The following is a 21,778-nucleotide window of genomic DNA, read 5'->3' as shown; positions in this document are numbered from 1 at the left end:
CATAAAAAGGTAATATTTTATTTTTACTTCCCACACACCATCTCCTTCTTCCTCCTCACCCTCCTCCTCACCCTCCTCTTAATCCTCCACTCCCAACTTCTTTTGGGTGATCTCAAGTCAAGAATAGAAGCTTACCCATGTAAGTTTTTACTTTTTTCCGAGCTTTTTTTAGCTTTCATGGCGATTTCGCGACTTCCCGACGTAACTGGTTAGTCCGCACTTAAACATGCGGTAGTGAAACAAATTACAGGCTCCCGCTAACATAAGTGCGGAAGTGTGAAATTTATACCTTCCGCTGTGAAATTGTCTGTTAAATAGACTTTTAAGTATGCTTGTAGGCCAAGCCAGACTTTATAATAGGTTAGATCAGACCTTTAAATTTGCATTGTTAAATGAATACAAGCCAGACTTTGGCCACGACCACGAAAACATAATACAGATCAAGCTTAGACCACACAAAGCCTGACTTAGCTTGATATATTTACACCCCTAAACTCAACCTCAAACAAACTCGAAACCCAAACCCAGCCTTATGAAAGGCAGAGTCCATGGATCACATAGCACTCACTTTTTTTCAACATTAATCATGGTTATGACTCACTTCTCTAACTTTTAACGAGTAAACAACCATTTTGGTCCTTGATTGTGTTCACTTATGATGAATCAGTCATCATACTTTGGAAATAGTCTTTTTTCGTCCTTGAATTTATCGTCGTCGGTCAAATTAGTCCTTGATTGAGTTTTCCGTTGGTCCCTCAGACGGAAAAGTCCAAATATCACCATTTTTGCCACATTGGCTTGACACATCATCAATGACTCACATTTTATTATGTCAATTTAGTCCCCCAGAAAATAAAAATAAAAAATCTGAATTTATTAATTCAAATTACAAAAAATCACTTAATCATCAATTCATCATCTTCAACCTCATCTTCATCTTCATCCTCAATCTCACCTTATTTTCATCATTTCCAAAAAAACAAACACTAAATCCCCAAATGTTCATTCTCCATCTTCTTATTCTTCATCTTCTATAATTCTAAATCTTAAAAAACCCAAACCCATAAATTTAAAAAGCCAAACCCACCCTAACCCAGAAATAAAAAACCCACCCCTAACCTAAATCCCAACTCCATAATACATGGCCACCCCCATCCATGGATCCAGTGACGAGAGATTGAGATTGAAATTGAGGAGACGCATAGCCACCTTATTTCTTTACATTATAACTTACTTCACACAAAAAAAGTATGCAATTGTGCATATATGTAGTCATTGTAAGAGAATATGGGTGTAAATTTTGGATAATTTGAATTCTGGGTCTGGGTAAAGTTTCAATCTTTTGTGATCTAGATGATGTCTTCTGGGACATCTTCGTATTGGTGCTACAGGTACAGTCAGTTTATGAGGGTGTGGAGACAGGACACGGTGGCTTGCCCCGATTGCGACGGTGGGTTTATTGAAGAGGTTGAGCGGCACCAGCAGTGTCCTCTCCTCTGCGGTTCCAAACGGAGCCAAGGTCGCTCTATTCTCAGCGATGGGCACGGTTCCAAACGGGTTTACTCCTTTCAGCGATGGCGTCGTTGTACTCTTCCAGCGACGGCGGCGATGTACTCCTCCTTGGATGCCGTCGACAAAAACGGCACCAAGTTAGCCCTTTTCTCCCCTCGACGACGACGGTGATTCCTCTCACTACCTTTCACCACCACAGTTCTCATACACGCCCACAACATTGGTCTCTTTCCCCTTCTTCTTTTCCACCTTTTTCTGTTCTTCTACCACTAGGTTGTTGGGGGTGGCTGGATATGGGTGCTTCGATCTGAATGGGCTGGGTTTGAATTTGTTAAAAATGATTTGTTTTTGGAAAAATTAATCTTCTATCATCTGTTGTATGTGTTTCATTCCTCATAGATTCACATTCTTAGCTTTTAATTTTCATTAAATTTTACGTCGGCACACTGTTCTTCTTCCACTGTGATTGTTAGCTTCTAATTTCATTAATTTCTATCAATGATCTTATTGTTATGCACACTAGCTTTTGCTTGATTTTTCACATTTTTATTGGTTTTCAAATTGTTGCACTGTTCTTGGTCATGTGTTCTTGGTTTGTTATTGATTTGTTTAGAATTTCATTACTGAATGGTTATTATGATGAAGATGTTGTGAATGAAGGTGATGAAGAAGTTGTGAATTTATTAATTCAAATTTTAGAGTTTTTATTTTTTTTTATTTTTTAAGGGGACTAAATTGACTAAGCTTACAATATGAGTCATTGATCACGTGTCAAGCCATGTGGCAAAATGGTGACATTTGGACTTTTCCGTTTAAGGGACCAACGGAAAACTCAATCAAGGACTAACTTGACCGACGGCGACAAATTCAGGGACGAAAAAATACCATTTCTAAAGTATGAGGACTAATCCATCATAAGTGAACACAATCAAGGACCAAAATGGCTGTTTACTCAACTTTTAACTCTAATCAAACAACTCTATAAAATTTCTTAAAAAAAGAAAAAGAACTTTGCCATTGACCAAAGGGAAGGATTAAATTTGGCACCCAGGTTGAGGAGAAACCCATGATCAAGACACACAGATAACAATTTTTGGATAATTTAATAAAAAAACTATGAAATGAAGGATAGTTTGTTTTGTTTTGTCGTGTAACGAGGCACATATGTCCAATGAAACCGCTATGGGTGAGTCGTGGTTTAGATTCTGTGCAAATCGCTTTTCCTTTGTCTCTTGCTTCGTTTTTCTGATTTCCATCGTTTTCCAAATCACCCCATCATATCAAAATTTGATTTTCTTGATTCATGTGAAGCAGGTGTGAGGTGGTGTGAACATTGAAGATTTTCACTTTGTTTCGATTCTCAGTGATGATGGGTGCTGTTCCTGCTAGATACCCTTTGGGAATCCCTTTGCACTCTCACGGTGGTGCTCTTTCTCGCAGAGTCGACTTCACCACCTCACACTTCCCTGTTCATCTTGACCTTTCAAGAATTGCCTTGTGCCCCCGTTCTGCTTCTGAGGTACCTTAATTATCTTATTTCATGGGGTTTTCACTAGTCTGGGAAGTTTCAATCAATGCTATGTATGTAATGGATGGCTTAATGTGGTGTTAGACACAAATGGGACATTAGTTTAATTAGCAATGGAAATTTTCAATGCCCTATACTTTCTATATCTTACTTATAGTTAGATTCCAAAGGCTTGAGAAAGGGACACTAGTTAAATTTTATACTTTATAGTTAGATTTAATTGGGATTACATGGGTGGTTTTATCTGGTGCTGAACTAAATAGCTTGAGAATTCAATAGGTAAAGAGTGGCTAACATTGTTTGATGTTGCCCTAAATGCTTCATTCGACCCTCATTGTCTCAAATGAAAGGCCAAAAGGGTAACCCCATTTGTTTTGGGTTGAATTTCGGTGTCTTTGTCCACATGGTTTTCAGGGTTGAAGAAAATAATGCCTATAGGTAAACAAGTTAGAAGGTATAGATTGAAATTGAATAGCAGCTATGATGTCAAATCATTTTGGAGTTTGAGGCTGCTGTGATATTAGAATTGAGGAACATTTTGAAATGATAAGACATCAAATCTCAGTTTTGTGATGTTGTTTACCTACATCCCTAGTTGATATAATTAATTACCGGATGACTGGTCGGTATCTAATAGGTTTTGGGATGTAGGAATTCATTGATAGAGTATGTGCACGGTCTGATATTGATGATTTTGACTGGGAATGGGACGAAGTTCCGACACCTATTCTTGACACGGTTGAAAATCCTCTTTGCTTGAAGAACCTTTCTCTTAAGGTTGGTTGTAAGCTTGTAACCATTCTTTCTTCATTTTGCTTTTACATCACATATACTTGCAATCACAAAGCATCTAAATACCTAAATATTTGTGCTTGCAGGAACTGAAACAACTAGCTGCTGAAATCCGTATGGACCTATCTTCTCTTATGTCAGATACACAAATATCACCGAAAGCAAGTATGGCAGTAGCGGAGCTGACGGTTGCAATGCATCATGTTTTTCATGCTCCAGTAGACAAGATATTGTGGGATGTTGGGGATCAAGTAAGATTTTAAGTGATAAACAAAAATGCAAGGGCGTCTTTCGTATTTTAAATTTCCCCTCTCCTTTGGGGTGGAAAGTTGAATGTGAATCAATGATTGACCTATTTTGGTTAATGTAAACTATTCATTATTTGTGTGCAGACATATGCACATAAGATTCTTACAGGAAGGCGATCACTTATGAAGACAATGAGACAAAAGAATGGTCTTTCTGGTTTTACATCCCGATCTGAGAGTGAATATGATGCATTTGGTTCAGGTCATGGGTGCAACAGTATTTCTGCTGGACTTGGTAGTTTATAAATCCTTTCCCGTTTTGATAATATTAGTTTCTTATTACATCATTCAGGTTCATATTTTATTTTTTTGTCATTTGCTGTATGAGTGTATGTATTGTAGGTAGGTTGATAAATTATATTTTTTCTGCTGTAAATAGGGCCACTTCACGTTTTACTTCTTAGATGAATTAATAAAATTCCTACAGGTGAAGTTTCAAATTATCTCAAACTCATATTTGGTGTATTCTATTTCAGGCATGGCAGTGGCACGGGATATTAAAGGGAGGCGAGAGCGAATAGTTGCAGTTATCAGCAATTGGACTACGATGGCTGGTCAGGTGTATGAGGCAATGAGCAATGCAGGATGTTTGGACTCAAATCTGGTGGTGATTTTGAATGACAGCCGTCACTCTTTACTCCCCAAAATCGATGAGGGCCCAACAACTTCTGTCAGTGCCCTGTCTAGTACCCTAAGCAGGCTCCAGTCCAGTAAATCTTTCCGAAGATTTAGAGAAGCTGCTAAGGTATGTTTCTATTTCCCCTCCTGTGTAGAGAAATAATGCTAGAAAGCTATAAATTCGTCTTCAGCATTTGTTGCTGACATGCAGCCGCATGGTCCATATGACAATGCCACGCCATTCATGTTGTTGATTAGCCTCATTTTGTTGGTGTAATCTTCGCTTTCGCTCCTTCCATGGGGGTTCTGTCCTCAGGGGCTTCTTGTGGATAATATAAATACTTTATTTTTCAAAAAGAAAAAAATTGGCATGCTAAATGACTTATAATTCAAAATGGATTAGTACATGGACTGTTATGTATAATTTGTGGCCTGCCAAAAATACTCATCACTTTACGTTTTAATTTATTGTGACAACTGAGATCTTTCTGTGTGCATTGAGAAAGATAAATAGAAGTGCAAATCTCCCCCTCCCAAACGCTTGTGCGTATGTGCATTTTTACTCTTAGTGTTTCCATGTTACCTTCTCATTCAACATAAGTGATGCGTCTAATAAGTAACAAAGATAGTCCTTCTTTAAGACCCCAATTTTCATATCTTCATGCCCTATGCTTCATATTCACATTATGTTTAAGTGATTGGTAATTCGTCTGCTTTATCACAGGGTGTTACTAAACGAATTGGTAGGGGTATGCATGAATGGGCAGCTAAAGTTGATGAATATGCCCGTGGTATGATGGGTCCACTAGGTGCTACTCTTTTTGAAGAGCTTGGATTGTACTACATTGGACCAGTGGATGGACACAATATGGAAGATCTAGTATGTGTGTTGCAAGAAGTAGCATCCCTGGATTCAATGGGTCCTGTGTTAGTTCATGTGATAACCGATAAAAATCAGGGAGTAGAAAACAATCAGAAAAGTGATATAACGGACAGGCATCAGAATGGTACTAATTTCTATCGCAATTGTATTGCATATGCTCCATTCCATGTCATATCTTCTTGTGTGATTGCTTATCTTGCCTATACTGATCTTACACTCTAGTTTCGTTTTTCTTGGGTTTTCCTCTTTCTCTCTCTTTCCCATTTGAGTTTATTTCAGATGCTTAAGCCTTTCAGAAAGTGAAATGAATCCCTTCATTATTGATTAGCTTAAATATAGACCCTATGCAATAACATTATGATAACTTATAAAGGACACGATGCTCCATAAAACAACCAAGTCTCATCTTACTAGGTAGAGTTTGCTTCATGGATAAAAGGACTCCATTGGGTTCTGTGAAAAACTAAAATTTGATTAAATCCTTTTAATATGCTTTTCAAGCCTTTTGGCCTTTTCTTAATCTGAGCTGAAGCAGCACTGCATTTATTTGGCTTCTTATCTAGGTTCAGGTGGATACAATTAACATTTCATCTAGGTGTAGTACAAATGCCTTAAAAAATTTAAATGATATGTAACCAAACATTTATTTGTTTCCTATGTAATTTTTCAGATTCTGTTGAAACTGATTTTTTAAACCATGATGTTCGCCCTCAAGCGTATGGTGATTGCTTTGTGGAGACTTTGGTTGCAGAAGCAGAGAAAGACAAAGATATTGTGGTTGTTCATGCAGGAATGTTGATGGAGCCATCACTTGAACTGTTTCGAGAAAAATTTCCAGATAGATTTTTTGATGTGGGAATGGCTGAGCAACATGCTGTGACATTTGCTTCTGGTTTGTCATGTGGTGGATTGAAGCCATTTTGCATTATACCTTCTTCCTTCCTACAAAGAGCCTATGACCAGGTCTGACCCAATTTCAGCTTAAACTAACATGATAACCACTACCTGTTCACAGAAAATCAGAATTTCTTGAAAAATGGAATATTTTTAGTTCATATAAATTATTTAATTAAATAATTTCTGAAAAAAAGGAATCAAGGGTAAAAGATACATCTGGAAACATGTTAAACAGTAAGAAGCATTGCAGCAATACTATTATTGTTATATTATGAATAGAGAGATAGAAAAAAATGAAAGTAGTAACAGTACTGCATATCTGGTGCATGCGCTGCCAAGTTGTAAGGATTGAAGGGGATTTTACTTTATGAACCTTCAGGGAGTTTTATAGAACTGGACCAGAAATGGAGAAGAAGAAAGAATTCTTTATTGAAAAGTAAGAAACTGTATACAATTCTCTAGCATTTGAGAGGTTAGAACTCTCCCAAAACAGATCCTATTTCCAGAATATCCTAACTAGTTAACAGCTGCCACATAACCCAAGCAACCTCTAAGCTGATTGCCATCTCATTCACAAACAAACTGCCTAATACATTGATATGTTAAGATCCTCCCTCCCATAATCTAGGTCCATTAGTTGGCCTAGTATCTAATTCTATCAGAGTTTGGTACTCGAGGATCTCTGACAGCATTAGCAAAACTATGTAACCTGAGAAAATAGATATCATATTATTATGTGTATTTTTAATTTGCAATTGTGCGTGGATAGGTGGCATTGTGATTAAAACAACCTGATCTGACTGATAATTTTTTTTTGTAAATCCAACAAAATGTATTGGAATAGACAAAGGCCCCGTTTGGAAACACAGCTTAATTAAGCGCTTATGGTCATAAGCGCTTATGACATAAGCACTTATTCATAAGCTATTTTAAAATATTTATTGCAATAAATCGAAAATGAGCTATATATAAGCATGAGCTCTTTTTCATAAGCTATCCTGAGTAGCTTATGAAAATAAGCTCAAAACAGCTTATGGCCTACCATAAGCTGTTTGCATAAGCTCTCCCAAACACCGGCATAAGAGCTTATACTATCAGATAAGCTCAAATAAGCTCTTCCAAAGGGGCCTTTCTCAGTAGAAAAATTTCCCCAATGGCCTTTCTACTTGTATGCAGAATGGATAGCTTGTACACTACACATTATATAATGATTTTATACTAGTAATTACAGTTTTTAACATGTTAATTGTTACATGTCCGTATAGGTGGTTCATGATGTTGATCAACAGAAAATTCCAGTGCGTTTTGTCATTACAAGTGCGGGAGTGGTTGGTTCTGATGGTCCCCTCCATTGTGGGGCATTTGACATAACCTTCATGTCATGCTTGCCAAACATGATAGTCATGGCGCCATCTGATGAGGTTGAACTCATGCACATGGTGGCTACTGCTGCTCAAATCAATGATCGGCCCGTATGCTTTCGGTATCCTAGGGGTGTCTTGGTTGGGGAAGACTACACTATACCCAATGGAATCCCCATTAAGGTAATTGGGTGATATAGTTTTTTTTTTTCTTCTTTTTTTGGCTGTATTGTGGGTTTTGTTGAAACACATTACACATTGCTTTAAAAGGGTGAACTAATCTAGGGAAGTGCCATTCATTTTTACCTTCCCCTAAATTTTATCAAAGTATTATATAGCATATTGTCCTCCTTTAAATTTGGAGCGGTTGTATGTATTCATATACAGATTGGAAAAGGAAGAATTCTTGCTGAAGGTAAAGATGTTGCTTTACTGGGATATGGATCAATGGTTCAGAACTGTCTGAAGGCTCACTCACTTCTTGCAAAGCTTGGTGTTGAGGTGACTGTTGCTGACGCAAGGTTCTGCAAGCCCCTTGACATCAAGCTTCTGAGGCATCTTTGTAAACACCATTCTTTTCTAATTACTGTTGAGGAAGGTTCCGTAGGGGGATTTGGTTCCCATGTTGCTCAGTTTATTGCACTGGATGGACTGCTTGATAGAGGAATCAAGGTAATTCGAGTAAGCTAGGTGAAATGATTATATTTGTTTTATGGTTTTTAGTATATTTGGGCCTAGGAACGTGTTATTGGCTTCTATTTATAACTGGCTTAAAAATATCAGATTAAAGATAACTGAATTTCTTTCATTTGTATACCTCTCTGAATTTCTTGGTGGGAATGTATAGCTTTTTTTTTATAGGCAACATGATTGATAGGTGGCCCCTTAGTGTGTAATAGCAAGTTAAGTATCATACAACAAATTGTTTATTTTAATTTCGAAGGTCATTTGGCAAATTCATGTATAGTGTTTGGTGCATTTTTAAGTATACATAGCCCTTACATATCTTGCGCAGCAAAGTATGACTGAATTTTGCATTTGGTCAAAGTTTCTGATATTCTGTTTCATATTTTGTGGATCAACTCTTCCAGTGGCGACCAATTGTCTTACCAGACAGATACATTGAGCATGCATCTCCAAATGAGCAGCTTGACCAAGCAGGGTTGACTGGACATCACATTGCTGCAACCGCGTTGAGTTTGCTCGGCCGTACCCGTGAAGCTCTCCAGTTTATGTGCTTCTGACTTACACGCTTCATGTTCTTTTCCAGAAAGTTGGATAGTTGCATAGGAGAATCAAGAATGCAAAGGGCAGTTAGGTTTACCGGTCTCTTTCTATTTATAATGTTGTGTAGTTCTCCTTTACAAGTCTGGTGAAAAAGAGATCATGAATGCTATTTTAATTGTACAGCACTGATGTCAAATAGAAAGGAAAAAGCTAATATTAACTTTGACAAGCTAACAAATAAAGATATATGATGCCAGTCCATAGAGAATGCATTACTTGGTCTTGGGATGTGATATACCAACAGAGTTTGAAATATCATTTTATTTCTCATCACAAATTACAATAGGTGGTTTCAATATATAGATTCAGGCTCTCCTAATTAAGCAAATAATTAAAAAAAATCTATACAAGTCTCCTAATTACAAGTATACAAATCACATAAATAAGGAAATAAATCTCTCGCAATATTATCATGATATTATAACAATATCTCATGATTATATCATAATATTATAAAACTTCTCCTTAAGCTGGTGAATGCATATCTATCATTCCCAGCTTGCAAGTAAAACATTGAAATTTCTCTATGCGAAGTCCTTTGGTAAACATGTCGGCTAATTGAAGTTCCGAAGAGACGAAATCTGTAAATACAAGATTATTATCTAATTTCTACTTGATACAATGTAGGTTTATCTTGATGTGCTTTATTCTCTATCATGTCGGATTGGGTCATGAACAATACTAATGATAATCACAATATAGTTTTATAGGAGCCTACGCTTTAATCGATATAGAAGTTTCAACATACCAAAGGTTTTAAATCGCCGGTAAAATAGACGCCGACATTAATGAGACGGTTGATGGAGATAGCCACGTTTGTTTGAGGGTATGTTGACCGACGGTCATGACTGACAGTTGTGACTGTTGATAATCTTTCCGGCCAAGTATACAGGCCACCCGAATTTTCTTGCCAAGTCTTGCAGCCACATACTGACGACCTTAATCCTTAGAGTGAGAATATATAAATAAACACCATATATATATGTTGGTTCTTGGTACCCTTTTAAGTAACATGACATTCACTTTAGCCAAACCAGAGACCAATCCGAAATGCTAGGAAGTTGAAATTAATGAATAGATGTCCCATGTTTGGGGCTCATAAATCGGAATTGCCTTTCAATGTTTCTAATTTTTGCATGCATTGCATTGCCACTCGAACCCTTCTCTCTCCCTATCTCTGGAAAGGGCTCCTCCACCCTCCCTCTGGATTCTCCGGGGACCCTCCTTTCTTCTCCACTGCACTACCCTGCTGCATGCATGCTTTTCCATTTCAGCCATGGGAACGCCATTTCAGGGAATGATTCAAGATCTCAAAGGAAGAAGCCAATACTATAAACATGATTGGTCTTTTGCAGCCAGTTCTGGCCTTAGGTAGGTAATTCATTTCGTATCTGTCAACACATTGCATCATGTAACTCATGTTGTTGTTGATTCATGATTCTCTGATTAATGAATGCCATGCTGATGCAGCATATTGGCTCCAACTTTCTACATATTCTTTGCTTCTGCTCTACCTGTTATTGCTTTTGGAGAGCAACTTAGTAGGGAAACAGGTATAAACCTTACCTTTCTTTTATCAACCCCCTCAAATCATACTTATATTGAGGCTTTTGCAGCCGGATGCCTTGTTTCTAGTAAGTTCAATGTTCATTCTATAAGCAAGTTTCTCTATCCTGCATGCTTTTACAGATGGAAGCTTAAGCACAGTGGAAACATTGGCATCTACAGCCATTTGTGGAATTATCCACTCAATATTTGGTGGCCAGCCTTTGTTGATTTTAGGAGTTGCTGAACCAACTGTTATAATGTATACATATTTATTCAATTTCTGCAAAAACACTCCACAACTAGGTGCTAAGCTCTTTCTCGCTTGGGCTGGTTGGTACGACATTTAACATTATAATTTTGTTTCTGGTTTTCCCATTTCCTTACTGCATATTTTGTTGAATAAGTAATTTTGGATAGAATTGATTATAATCAAAGTAAGTTGAAAGTGATGCGGTTTACATTTAGAAACATTTACAATCATTTTCATGTTAACTAAAAGACTTGGTATTCTTGTTTTGGACTCAACGTCATTTTGCCAGCCTGAAGTGCTTCTAAGATTTTCACTCAAACATGTTCTCATGACAAAAAACTCGTTAGAGAATACTAGAAGTGCTTCTGTGGATGACAAGCAATGTGAAACTTAACAAATATTGAATCACATTACAAACTGTCTAACTTTCATGTTCATCTGTGTTGCAGGGTTTGTATTTGGACAGCGCTCTTGTTAGTTCTGCTTGCAATTTTTAATGCTTGCACAATTATCTCTAGGTTTACAAGAGTAGCATCTGAATTATTTGGCATGCTAATCACTGTTCTTTTCTTTCAAGAGGCTATAAAGGTGCTTCTTCCTCTTCATAGAAAAATAGATTTTGAATTTGGCACTGTAGGGATCAAAGTTGACAATTTTTTGAACCATAGGGACTGATTGCCGAGTTTAGAACACCCGAGAATGAAGATCCTTCAGCAAAGCAATTTCGATTCCAATGGCGGTACACGAATGGATTGCTAGCAATCATTTTTGCTTATGGACTACTTGTCACGGCCCTTAAAAGCAGAAAAGCAAGAACATGGAGATACGGAACAGGTAAATGATTCCATCCAAACATGTACCAGATTAGACCTTAAGCAAAATCTTTTTTGGTTAATACAACTTATAACAATAACCTTATCCCACTAAGTGAGGTTGGCTCTATGGATCACTAATAATCCATATTAAAGATATTGGCCAGTTTTACGTTGGCTGCTGAAGGCCTAACACAACTTTTCTCCTTTTCCCTGACTTAGGACCAGCTATGCAAGCATAGCATAGGCACAGTTAGGACTTGATTTATGTGATCTTTATTCTTGCATTCAATGCAGGGTGGCTTCGAGGATTTGTTGCAGATTATGGGGCTCCATTAATGGTAGTATTCTGGACTGCAGTATCTTATATGCCACCAGACAGACTTCCAGAGGGTGTTCCTAGAAGGCTGTTATGTCCACTTCCCTGGGAACCTGCATCTCTGTATCACTGGACAGTAGTAAAGGTATTGCATTGTTGTTATACACTTGGTACAACTTTTTCCATCTAAAGTGCATTCTTGTGAAACTGAATTAGTCTCTTAGTTTTCTTAGGATACCTAGCAAAGTGCATAGTTTTTGTACTTGTTAGATTTTCTCCATGCTTTTAGATTTGTGATTACTTTAACTTAGGCAAGTTCTAACATCCATCTAACAGTGACTAAAAATTGCAGGATATGGGGAAGGTGCCCTTTGTGTATATATTGGCGGCAATTATCCCAGCTCTGATGATAGCAGGTTTATACTTTTTTGATCATAGCGTAGCTTCCAAGATGGCTCAGCAGAAAGAATTTAACCTTCAAAAGCCTTCTGCCTACCATTATGATATTTTCCTGCTTGGAATAATGGTATTATATTTGTCTCTAAAATCTGGATTAATAGAACTTGGCTTTATGCTATTCCCCTTTGATAAAGTTTCCTGACATTAATATATATCGGTGGTCTTTAGACGTTGATTTGTGGTCTACTTGGCCTTCCCCCTTCAAATGGAGTCCTTCCACAGTCCCCTATGCATACAAAGAGTTTGGCAGTTCTTAGGAGGCGGGTTAGCATAATCTTCTTTACCAAGATTCTAGATTCCTCTTTATTAGATTAATATCAACTCTAATTAGATCCTTGTACATCTTCATCAACTTGCAGTTAATGCGAAAGAGGGTGGTGAAAAGCGCCAAGGAATGTGTTAGGCTACAAAGGACCAGGTCTGAATTGTATGGAAAGATACAAGCTGTGTTTATAGAAATGGATGCAGCACCTACCGTAAGTATTGTTGGTGTGTCTTTGTATATGCAGGCATGTTCAAAATTAATGCAGCATAAGTTTTGAAATTGGTACAGGTTAAAGAAATGGAGACTTTGAAGAAAGCTGTTATGAAGCCTGATAGCAAGGATGGTGCAAAGGACAATCTTGATGTTGTGAAAAACATAGATGAATATATTCCTGTTAGGGTTAATGAGCAAAGAGTGACTAACTTAATGCAATCCCTTTTGGTTGGCGTATCAATGCTATCCATCTCTGTTATCAAAATGATACCTACCTCGGTTCTATGGGGATATTTTGCTTATATGGCAATTGATAGTCTCCCAGGGAATCAGTTCTGGGAGAGGATATTGCTCCTCTTCATCACCCCAAGCCGGCGTTACAAGTAAGTAACTGTTGTAAATAAGGAATTAATATAAGAATTATTATTAGAATATTATATTCAGTATTAGGAGATTTATTCTCTTATTAGGAGATTGTGTACATAATTAGTTATTTCCTTATTTAGGATTAGTCTTCTTCTATATAATGTAATTACCCTTTGTATTCTCTGATTAAGAAATAATAATACAGTTTCTCCTACTTTCAAGTTGGTATCAGAGCTCCCGATCTTGGGAGTTCTGCTTCTGCGGAAAAAAAAAACCCTAGCCGTCTTATTACGGCCCTTTTATCTGGTAACGTTTTCTGTTTTGCCATTGTTGGCTTATACTGTTTGGAGGCCTGTGCTCTTCATCACCGGCCTGCCAACCTCTGTTCCTGACTGCGATTGCGATTGCACAGAGAGGGTTCCCCGTGCCTTCTGGTCCTGTTTCCGAGGGTCGTTTCCTCACTTTGTTGGTGTTTTTTCTTAAGAAGCCTTTGGTTCTTCCATTCAAGGAGAGTGCAATCTTCTCTGTTTCTGTTATTTTCCTCTTATTTCCCTTCTACAGTAACATCTCTCAGTATGTCTGGAGACGAGATTCCCATACCTAAGGAGAAACTCACTTCTGGAGTGAAAGGGGTCTCTCTTCCACCTTTGACCCACAAAGATCTCCCGGTATTACAAGGTTCCTTTCGCTTGGATGGGCGCAACTACCTCCAATGGTCCGAGCTCGTCCGTCACACTCTCATAAGTCGCAAGAAAATCAGTTATATTGAAGAAACAGCCCCAGCTGAAACTGATCCACAATATGACACATGGCGTGAAGAGAATTCTCTTATTATGACCTGGTTTTGGTACTCTATGATTCCGGAAATTAGCCGGAATTATATGTTTTTCCCTACTGCCAAAGAGATTTGGAATAATCTGGCACAAGCATACTCTAAGAAACAAGATCTCTCAGCTTGTTATGAATTGGAAAATAAAGTTTTCAATTCTAAGCAAGGAACTCTCTCTGTGACAGATTACTATGGGACCTTGAATGGTCTCTGGATTGAATTAGATCAGTATCAAAATCTGAAGATGAAGTGTGATTCTGACTCCATAACATTGAATAAGTTTATTGAAAAAGCGCGAATCTTTAAGTTTCTCTCTGGGCTTAACTCTGAATTTGATCCGATTCGGGTCCAAATTTTGGGTAAAGAGCAACTCCCCTCTCTCTCAGAGGTGTTCTCTATAGTTCGTGGTGAAGAAACTCGGAGGACAGTGATGGTGGAAGACAAATCAGTTGATGGTTCAGCCTTAGCCTCTGGAAAGGGTCCCATAAAAGGATCCACCTCTTTCGGACGCCCTAACCGTGATGATCGCCCCAACCGTGATGATCGCTTTAACGGTGACGATCGCTTCAACCGTGATGATCGTTGCACTTACTGTAAGAGGTCTGGTCACACCAAAGAGTACTGTTTCAAACTTTATGGAAGGGAAAACGTCCTTGCACGTATGAGCAAGTCCAAAGGTGCTCCGCAGAGGCGTGCAAATCACACAGCTTCTGACATGGAGAATGATGGTGAAGTCCCACCTGTACCACCGGCAGAAGATGTTCCTAGCCTTAGCAAAGCAGAATTGGAGCGTCTGAGAGCTTTTATGGACTCATTGAGTAAGCCCTCTGGTTCTTGTACTCTCACAATGACTGGTAAGAGTTCTACCTTCTTATCTCTTAATGCTTTGAGTACTGAAAATGACTGGATTATTGACTCTGGTGCTACAGATCATATGACACCTCACCCCTCACATTTATCTTCTTATTCCACTTACCCTGGAAAACATTATATCACTGTTGCTAATGGATCCCAAAACCAGATTACGGGATGTGGTAACATTCACCTTAGTCCATCTCTTCCCTTAAAGCGTGTGCTTCATGTCCCAAAGCTTTCTAACAATCTTTTGTCCATCCATAAACTCACTCGAGACTTGAACTGTGCAGTAACCTTTTTCCACTCTCATGGTGTTTTTCAGGATCTTGCCACGGGACAGATAATTGGGATTGCTAAGGAACAGGACGGGTTATACTGTCTGCAGCACGAGGAAAGCAAGTGTCATCAGACGAGTTCAGAGTCCTGGAATACTTCTCAAATATGGTTGCGACACAAGCGTCTTGGGCATCCCCCTTTTAGTATTCTTAGGACCATGTTTCCCCATTTATTTTCAAAAGTGTCAGTCGAATCTTTTCATTGTGATGTTTGTCAGTTTTCTAAGCATCATCGTTCAACTTTTCTTCCTAGTAATAATAAATGTGCTCAACCTTTTGATCTTGTTCACTCTGATGTGTGGGGACCTTCGTCCATTTCTAATGTTTCTGGTGCAAAATGGTTTGTTACTTTTATTGATGATTGTACTCGGATTACATGGGTTTTTCTTATGAAAGATAAGTCTGAGGTGTTTCAATTATTTGTTAACTTTTTCCACATGATTAGAACACAGTTTGGGAAACCTATTAAGAGGTTAAGGTCAGACAATGGGAAAGAGTATGTTAACAAGAATTTTTCTGAATTTCTTACAAAAAATGGTGTTGTTCATGAGTTGACTTGTGTTGACACCCCACAACAAAATGGGGTTGCTGAAAGGAAAAATCGTCATCTTCTTGAAATCACTCGAGCGTTACTCTTTCAAATGAATGTTCCTAAGTTTTATTGGGGGGAAGCTGTCTTAACGGCTGCTTATTTAATTAATAGGTTACCTTCTAGGGTTTTATCTAATGTTAGTCCTGTGCAGGTTATGACTAGCTTCTTTCCGTCAGTGCCCATTAAGTCAGGGCTTCAAAGTCGTGTATTTGGCTGTTCCGCCTTTGTTCATGTTCATGGTCATCATCGGGGTAAGTTAGATCCTCGGGCTATTAAGTGCATCTTTATAGGATATGCCTCAGATAAAAAGGGATACAAGTGTTATCATCCTCCTAGTCGTCGTGTCTATATATCCATGGATGTTACTTTTCAAGAATCAGAGTCTTTTTATCCCAATCCTCAGCTTCAGGGGGGGAATACTCAGGAAGCTGAGTCTCCAGAATTGTCTGTTATTCCTCTTCTACAGGAGCCCTTGATGCCTTCCTCCATTCCTATCACTGAGGACAGTGATGATGATGACAATGGTCCTGAACAAGTACCAAATCAGAATGATGACAATGGTCCTGAGTTAGTACCAGATCAGAATGATGAAAATGGTCCTGAACTAGTACCGGATCAAAATAATGTTGACAGGTTCAGGATAAAGTACCAGCGGAAAGTAAAACCCGTCCTGATCCAACAACAAGACCAACCATCTGATCTTGAGGTAAGTGTTCCGAACCCTGAGCCTAGTAATTCCTATGAGCATAACCTTGATGACTTACCTATTGCCTTACGAAAAGGAAAACGTTCTTGAGCCAAGTACCCTATATCCCAATTTGTGTCTACTCAAAATCTTTCTGTGCAGCATCAGAGTTTTATTTCAGCTATTGACTCTATTAGAGTCCCTACATCAGTACAAGAAGCTTTAAAAGATAAGAACTGGATTCAAGCCATGAATGAAGAGATGCATGCACTGGACAAAAATGGCACTTGGGAGATTGTTGAGAAGCCAAATGACATGAGGACAGTAGGTTGCAAGTGGATATATACCGTGAAGTACCGATCTGATGGCACACTTGACAGGTATAAGGCGAGGCTAGTTGCAAAGGGATACACCCAGACCTATGGAATTGATTATGATGAGACATTTGCTCCGGTAGCAAAAATGAACACCGTAAGGATCATTCTTTCCTTAGCAGCTCACTTTGATTGGGAGTTGCAACAGTTTGATGTTAAAAATGCTGTCTTGCATGGAGATTTGGAGGAAGAGGTGTATATGGAGATTCCACCAGGGTATGACCCTACTTCAGGAAGAAATAGGGTGTGCAAACTGAAGAAGGCTTTATATGGGCTCAAACAGTCACCCCGAGCTTGGTTTGGGAGATTCACTAATGCTATGGTGTCTCTGGGTTATAAACAAAGCCAAGGTGATCATACCCTCTTTATCAAACATACTCGAAATGGTAAACTCACTCTTTTGTTAGTCTATGTAGACGATATGATCATTGCAGGTAATGATGAACTTGAGAAGCAGAATCTGAGGAAAGAGTTGGCAGCCCAATTTGAAATGAAGGACCTTGGAAAGCTGAAATATTTCCTAGGTATGGAGGTGGCATACTCGAAGCAAGGGATTTTCATATCTCAAAGAAAGTATGTCCTTGATCTTCTCAAAGAGACTGGAAAATTGGGTTGTAAGCCCATGGGAGTGCCGATAGAGCAAAACCACAAGATTGGAAGTAGTGAGGAGGACCTTAGGGTTGATAAGGCTCAATATCAGAGACTTGTGGGGAAGCTCATTTATCTATCTCACACTAGACCTGACATAGCTTATCCTGTTAGTGTTGTCAGTCAATTTATGCATGACCCACAGGAGAGACACTTACAGGCTGTGGATAGAATCTTGCAGTATCTGAAGGCCAGTCCAGGGAGGGGTCTGTTGTTCAAGAAGAGTGAGCAATTGTCTATGGAGGTTTATACTGATGCAGATTATGCAGGGTCAATTGTTGACAGGAGATCCACTACTGGATATTGTATGTTCTTGGGTGGAAATTTAGTTACATGGAGGAGCAAGAAGCAGAATGTAGTTGCCAGATCAAGCGCAGAGGCAGAGTTCAGAGCCATGGCTCAAGGAGTTTGTGAATTGTTGTGGATGAAGATCATACTAGATGATTTAAAAATAAAGTATGAAGCTCCCATGAGACTCTTCTGTGATAATAAGTCTGCCATTAGTATTGCGCACAATCCAGTCCAACACGACAGAACAAAGCACATAGAGATAGACCGACACTTCATCAAAGAGAAATTGGATAGTGGTCTTATATCTACACAGTACGTCCCCTCAGGACTTCAGTTGGCTGATGTGCTCACCAAAGGACTTCCCTTGGAGCGGTTTAGAGAGCTTACTTGCAAGCTGGGAATGATAGATATCCATTCACCAGCTTGAGGGGGGGTGTTGTAAATAAGGAATTAATATAAGAATTATTATTAGAATATTATATTCAGTATTAGGAGATTTATTCTCTTATTAGGAGATTGTGTACATAATTAGTTATTTCCTTATTTAGGATTAGTCTTCTTCTATATAATGTAATTACCCTTTGTATTCTCTGATTAAGAAATAATAATACAGTTTCTCCTACTTTCAAGTGTAACCTTATTGTGTGTTTGGTTCCATGTCTGGGAGCCTAAGAATCTATTCTCATTGACAAAAATCATGTCTAGGCGGTTATTTAACTATTTGTCAATCGCCTTAAAGAATAGGTTTTATTCCCAAGATCAATTCTGCGGCGAAGCTCGAGAGTAGTTTATGTGGTGGACATAATTAATTGTAGAGTTTAATAACTAGATTTCAACATATTGCCCTTGTTCGAAAAATGGAGTACAGAGGAAAAAAAAACCAGAAAATGCAGGCAACAGACTTACAAACGAAGAAAGGATATTACAAGCTCATTGAGCAGTTACAAGCTTCTATAGAGAGACCGATGGACCATATGAAAGGTCTCCCAATCCAGAAACATGTAACAATAAAATTTGCATTTACCAATACATAGAGACACTAAGTCATTAGTACCTACTAGGTCATGAATACTACTAGGCTATCATGTTTACCTAGGTTTATAGCTAGAAGAGAGAAAAATAACTACAAAATCTAACAGCCTTGTAGAAATCACTTTTCCCATCAACGTATCCAGACATGAATCAGTTGACTTTCAATTCACTTCAACTCAGTTTTACAATAATCAATTTACCAAAATCAATTCTATCTGAAACCAAATTTGACAACGTTCATCCAAACACAAATACATAAGCATAATGGTTTTGAAATTGAGAGATTAATCATGGCTTCCAAACTTCTCTTTCCTTCATGATGAAAATACTTCATTCCCAATAAGTAGACATGATAATACTATAGAATAGGATGCAAATTTGAAGTTATTTTTTCACTATGGGTGCAATGTCTTCGAGAAAAACAAATTATGAAATGGCAAACTATTTCATTTTTCAGTTGTTGTGTCCAAATGCCATTTGCATATGCTATAAGAAGCTAACTATGTATTGTATTGTCTGTTTGGGCAGAATTTTGGAAGGTTCTCATGCCTCATTTGTGGAGAAACTACCATTCAAGACCATTGCTGCATTTACAGGCTTACAGTTAGCATATTTTCTGATCTGTTTCGGTGTGACATGGATACCTGTAGGTGGAATACTGTTTCCGCTACCGTTCTTCCTTCTCATCATTTTAAGAGAAAGATTACTTCCAAGGCTGTTCATACATAGCCATCTTCAGGAACTAGATGCTTCTGAGTACGAGGAAGCAATTGGTGCTCCACATGGTGACCATACTGTGCCACTTTTGGTACAATTTATTCAATTCTTGTTATGGCAAATTATGTCTTTTGTACCTTTTTCTGCAAGCTTTCTAACTTGGGACCTGATAATGTTTGATCAGGAGAAGGATAGTGATGGTGGTGAAAGCGAAGATGACTATGATGCTGAGATATTAGATGAGATGACAACCAACAGGGGAGAGTTGAAACTTAGAACTATAAGCTTCCACCGTAAACACCGTGGCGGCGGCGCCGGGGAAGACAGAAACTTTCAAGTAAGACTTCTTAGATTCATTTCTCAGTTTTCTGAATTTCAAAACTCATTCTACAAATAATGTTCAAAATCTGTTTTTCAAAAAAAAAAAAATTAAACGAGATGCTTTACAAAGATTAAAAGTATGTGACTTGAAAACAAAAACCTAAAACAGGGAACATCTTTGAAATGTTTTGGGATTTCAGTTTTAAAAACCGTAAATAAGAACAGTTTTTTTTAAAAACAGTCAATGCCAAATGAATTTTTATCATTTGGACAGGTTTACTCATAGAATCCTATAAGGTTTCAACTTACAAGATATCTATCATTGGTTTTTATAATGCTAGTTTCATGGACTTGGACAGGTTTCCCCTGAAGATGCTTCCCGAACGTGATGAAATGAAAATCTCTCTGCAGCCACTGTTTTTCAGGATGCTGAAAGGGCAACATATGAGAGTATTTTCCTCTGGACAGGAATGTTCAAGATTCTTGTGTAGTCAGATAATGATCATCTATGGAGCAAAGGAGTGAAAGAGAAGAAAAGAAAGTACAAATGGTTCATCTGCATTTTGAAATGGTCTTATTAGGAAAATTGCATTAGAATATTGAGATCAAGGGTCAATTCCTTCCTTAGTTGAATAGAAAGTTCATAAGAAAAACAATCAGGTTAGGATGGAAGGAAAAAATTATACGATGATAATATGAGATGAAAAAAAGAAAGAGGGACGAGCAAGGAAACTAGATAACAGAAAACACATCATACTATTTTTGAAGTTAGAATATAGATGAATGTCAGACAGTAGTGCATTTCTTCAATTTTTTTTGTTAATTTTTTTTGGTACATCGGAAAGATAAATCGCACCCGTCAGGAATCGATCCCTGGACCTCTCACTATCCAACCTATATGTCCCCCAGCTCCTACCACTTGAGCTATCCTACGGGGACAATGTTAATTAAAAGAAAACTACTTATAAGTTAAAGCTACAAATAAGGGCTATTGCTATCATACATTTAAAACAATAAAAAATGTCTTACACTGGCTACCAATTAAAACCTACTGTGCGACCCATCACTTGAGCTCAAAATCTATTGAACGACCTAACTATCACATCTTTCTGAGGATGACAAAATTGCATTGCATCTGCTTTAGAACAATTAAACCTTTGTTTAAGTTAAAACTTAAAAGCAAAAGCAATACAATTATGTGCTATTGGAGTCCGAGAAGGAACGCAACACAAAAAAGGCTAAGTAGGAAAAAAAGGCTAACTAGGTGAATCACAAAGAATGTGCATGAAGGTTAGCTTAAGTGGTAAGAGGTAGGGACATAAGGGTTGGGAGGGTGAAGGGTGAAGAGTTCGAACCTTGAGAATGATAGATTTACTAACATTACTAACAACTATCATTTATCTAACAACTATAATTGCATCAGCTAGGACTTTATATGATTCAATCTGCAAAAATTGAAACATAGGACTTTATATGATTTAATCTACAAAAATTGAAACATGGTGTTAAGGTTCGTCCGCTCAAGATGGTTACGGTTCATGGCTCGTGCAATTGATATAACAGAGTGGTTGGTCAATACGTGTGGTGGTGGGGCAGTCAGAGTAACCTTTAGGTGTTACCGTGTTAGGATTCCGAAGACTACAACGTGTTAGGGGATGATATGATGGGGCGGCAGTTAGTG

At 38.1% G+C, this 21,778-nt stretch overlaps 2 protein-coding genes across 3 annotated transcripts; both read left to right on the top strand.

Annotated features, from left to right (window-relative positions):
- Positions 1 to 2,534: 2,534 nt before the first annotated feature.
- On the top strand, positions 2,535 to 9,398 carry LOC130727410 (probable 1-deoxy-D-xylulose-5-phosphate synthase, chloroplastic). Of its 2 annotated transcripts, XM_057578535.1 has the most exons (11): positions 2,535 to 2,698; positions 2,827 to 3,031; positions 3,692 to 3,817; positions 3,919 to 4,083; positions 4,225 to 4,375; positions 4,617 to 4,885; positions 5,483 to 5,765; positions 6,312 to 6,604; positions 7,804 to 8,082; positions 8,287 to 8,571; positions 8,991 to 9,398. In XM_057578535.1, exons 2-11 carry the CDS (start codon positions 2,879 to 2,881, stop codon positions 9,141 to 9,143), a joined length of 2,157 nt encoding a protein of 718 aa, XP_057434518.1. In that variant the 5' UTR covers positions 2,535 to 2,698; positions 2,827 to 2,878; the 3' UTR covers positions 9,144 to 9,398. The 2 variants fall into 2 exon arrangements, with proteins under 2 accessions (XP_057434518.1, XP_057434519.1); XM_057578536.1 differs by lacking the exon at positions 3,692 to 3,817.
- Positions 9,399 to 10,212: 814 nt separating this feature from the next.
- LOC130727408 (probable boron transporter 7) lies at positions 10,213 to 20,925 on the top strand. Its single transcript, XM_057578534.1, has 13 exons — positions 10,213 to 10,557; positions 10,657 to 10,739; positions 10,876 to 11,068; positions 11,434 to 11,572; positions 11,653 to 11,818; positions 12,094 to 12,260; positions 12,468 to 12,641; positions 12,743 to 12,838; positions 12,934 to 13,050; positions 13,128 to 13,435; positions 19,588 to 19,867; positions 19,961 to 20,113; positions 20,457 to 20,925. Exons 1-13 carry the CDS (start codon positions 10,463 to 10,465, stop codon positions 20,484 to 20,486), a joined length of 2,001 nt encoding a protein of 666 aa, XP_057434517.1. The 5' UTR covers positions 10,213 to 10,462; the 3' UTR covers positions 20,487 to 20,925.
- Positions 20,926 to 21,778: the final 853 nt, after the last annotated feature.

Source organism: Lotus japonicus, chromosome 1, assembly GCF_012489685.1.
Source record: "Lotus japonicus ecotype B-129 chromosome 1, LjGifu_v1.2".
Classification (NCBI taxonomy): Eukaryota; Viridiplantae; Streptophyta; class Magnoliopsida; order Fabales; family Fabaceae; genus Lotus; species Lotus japonicus.
Note: the sequence above shows the minus strand (reverse complement) of the source record. Positions and strands in the feature narration are given on the sequence as shown.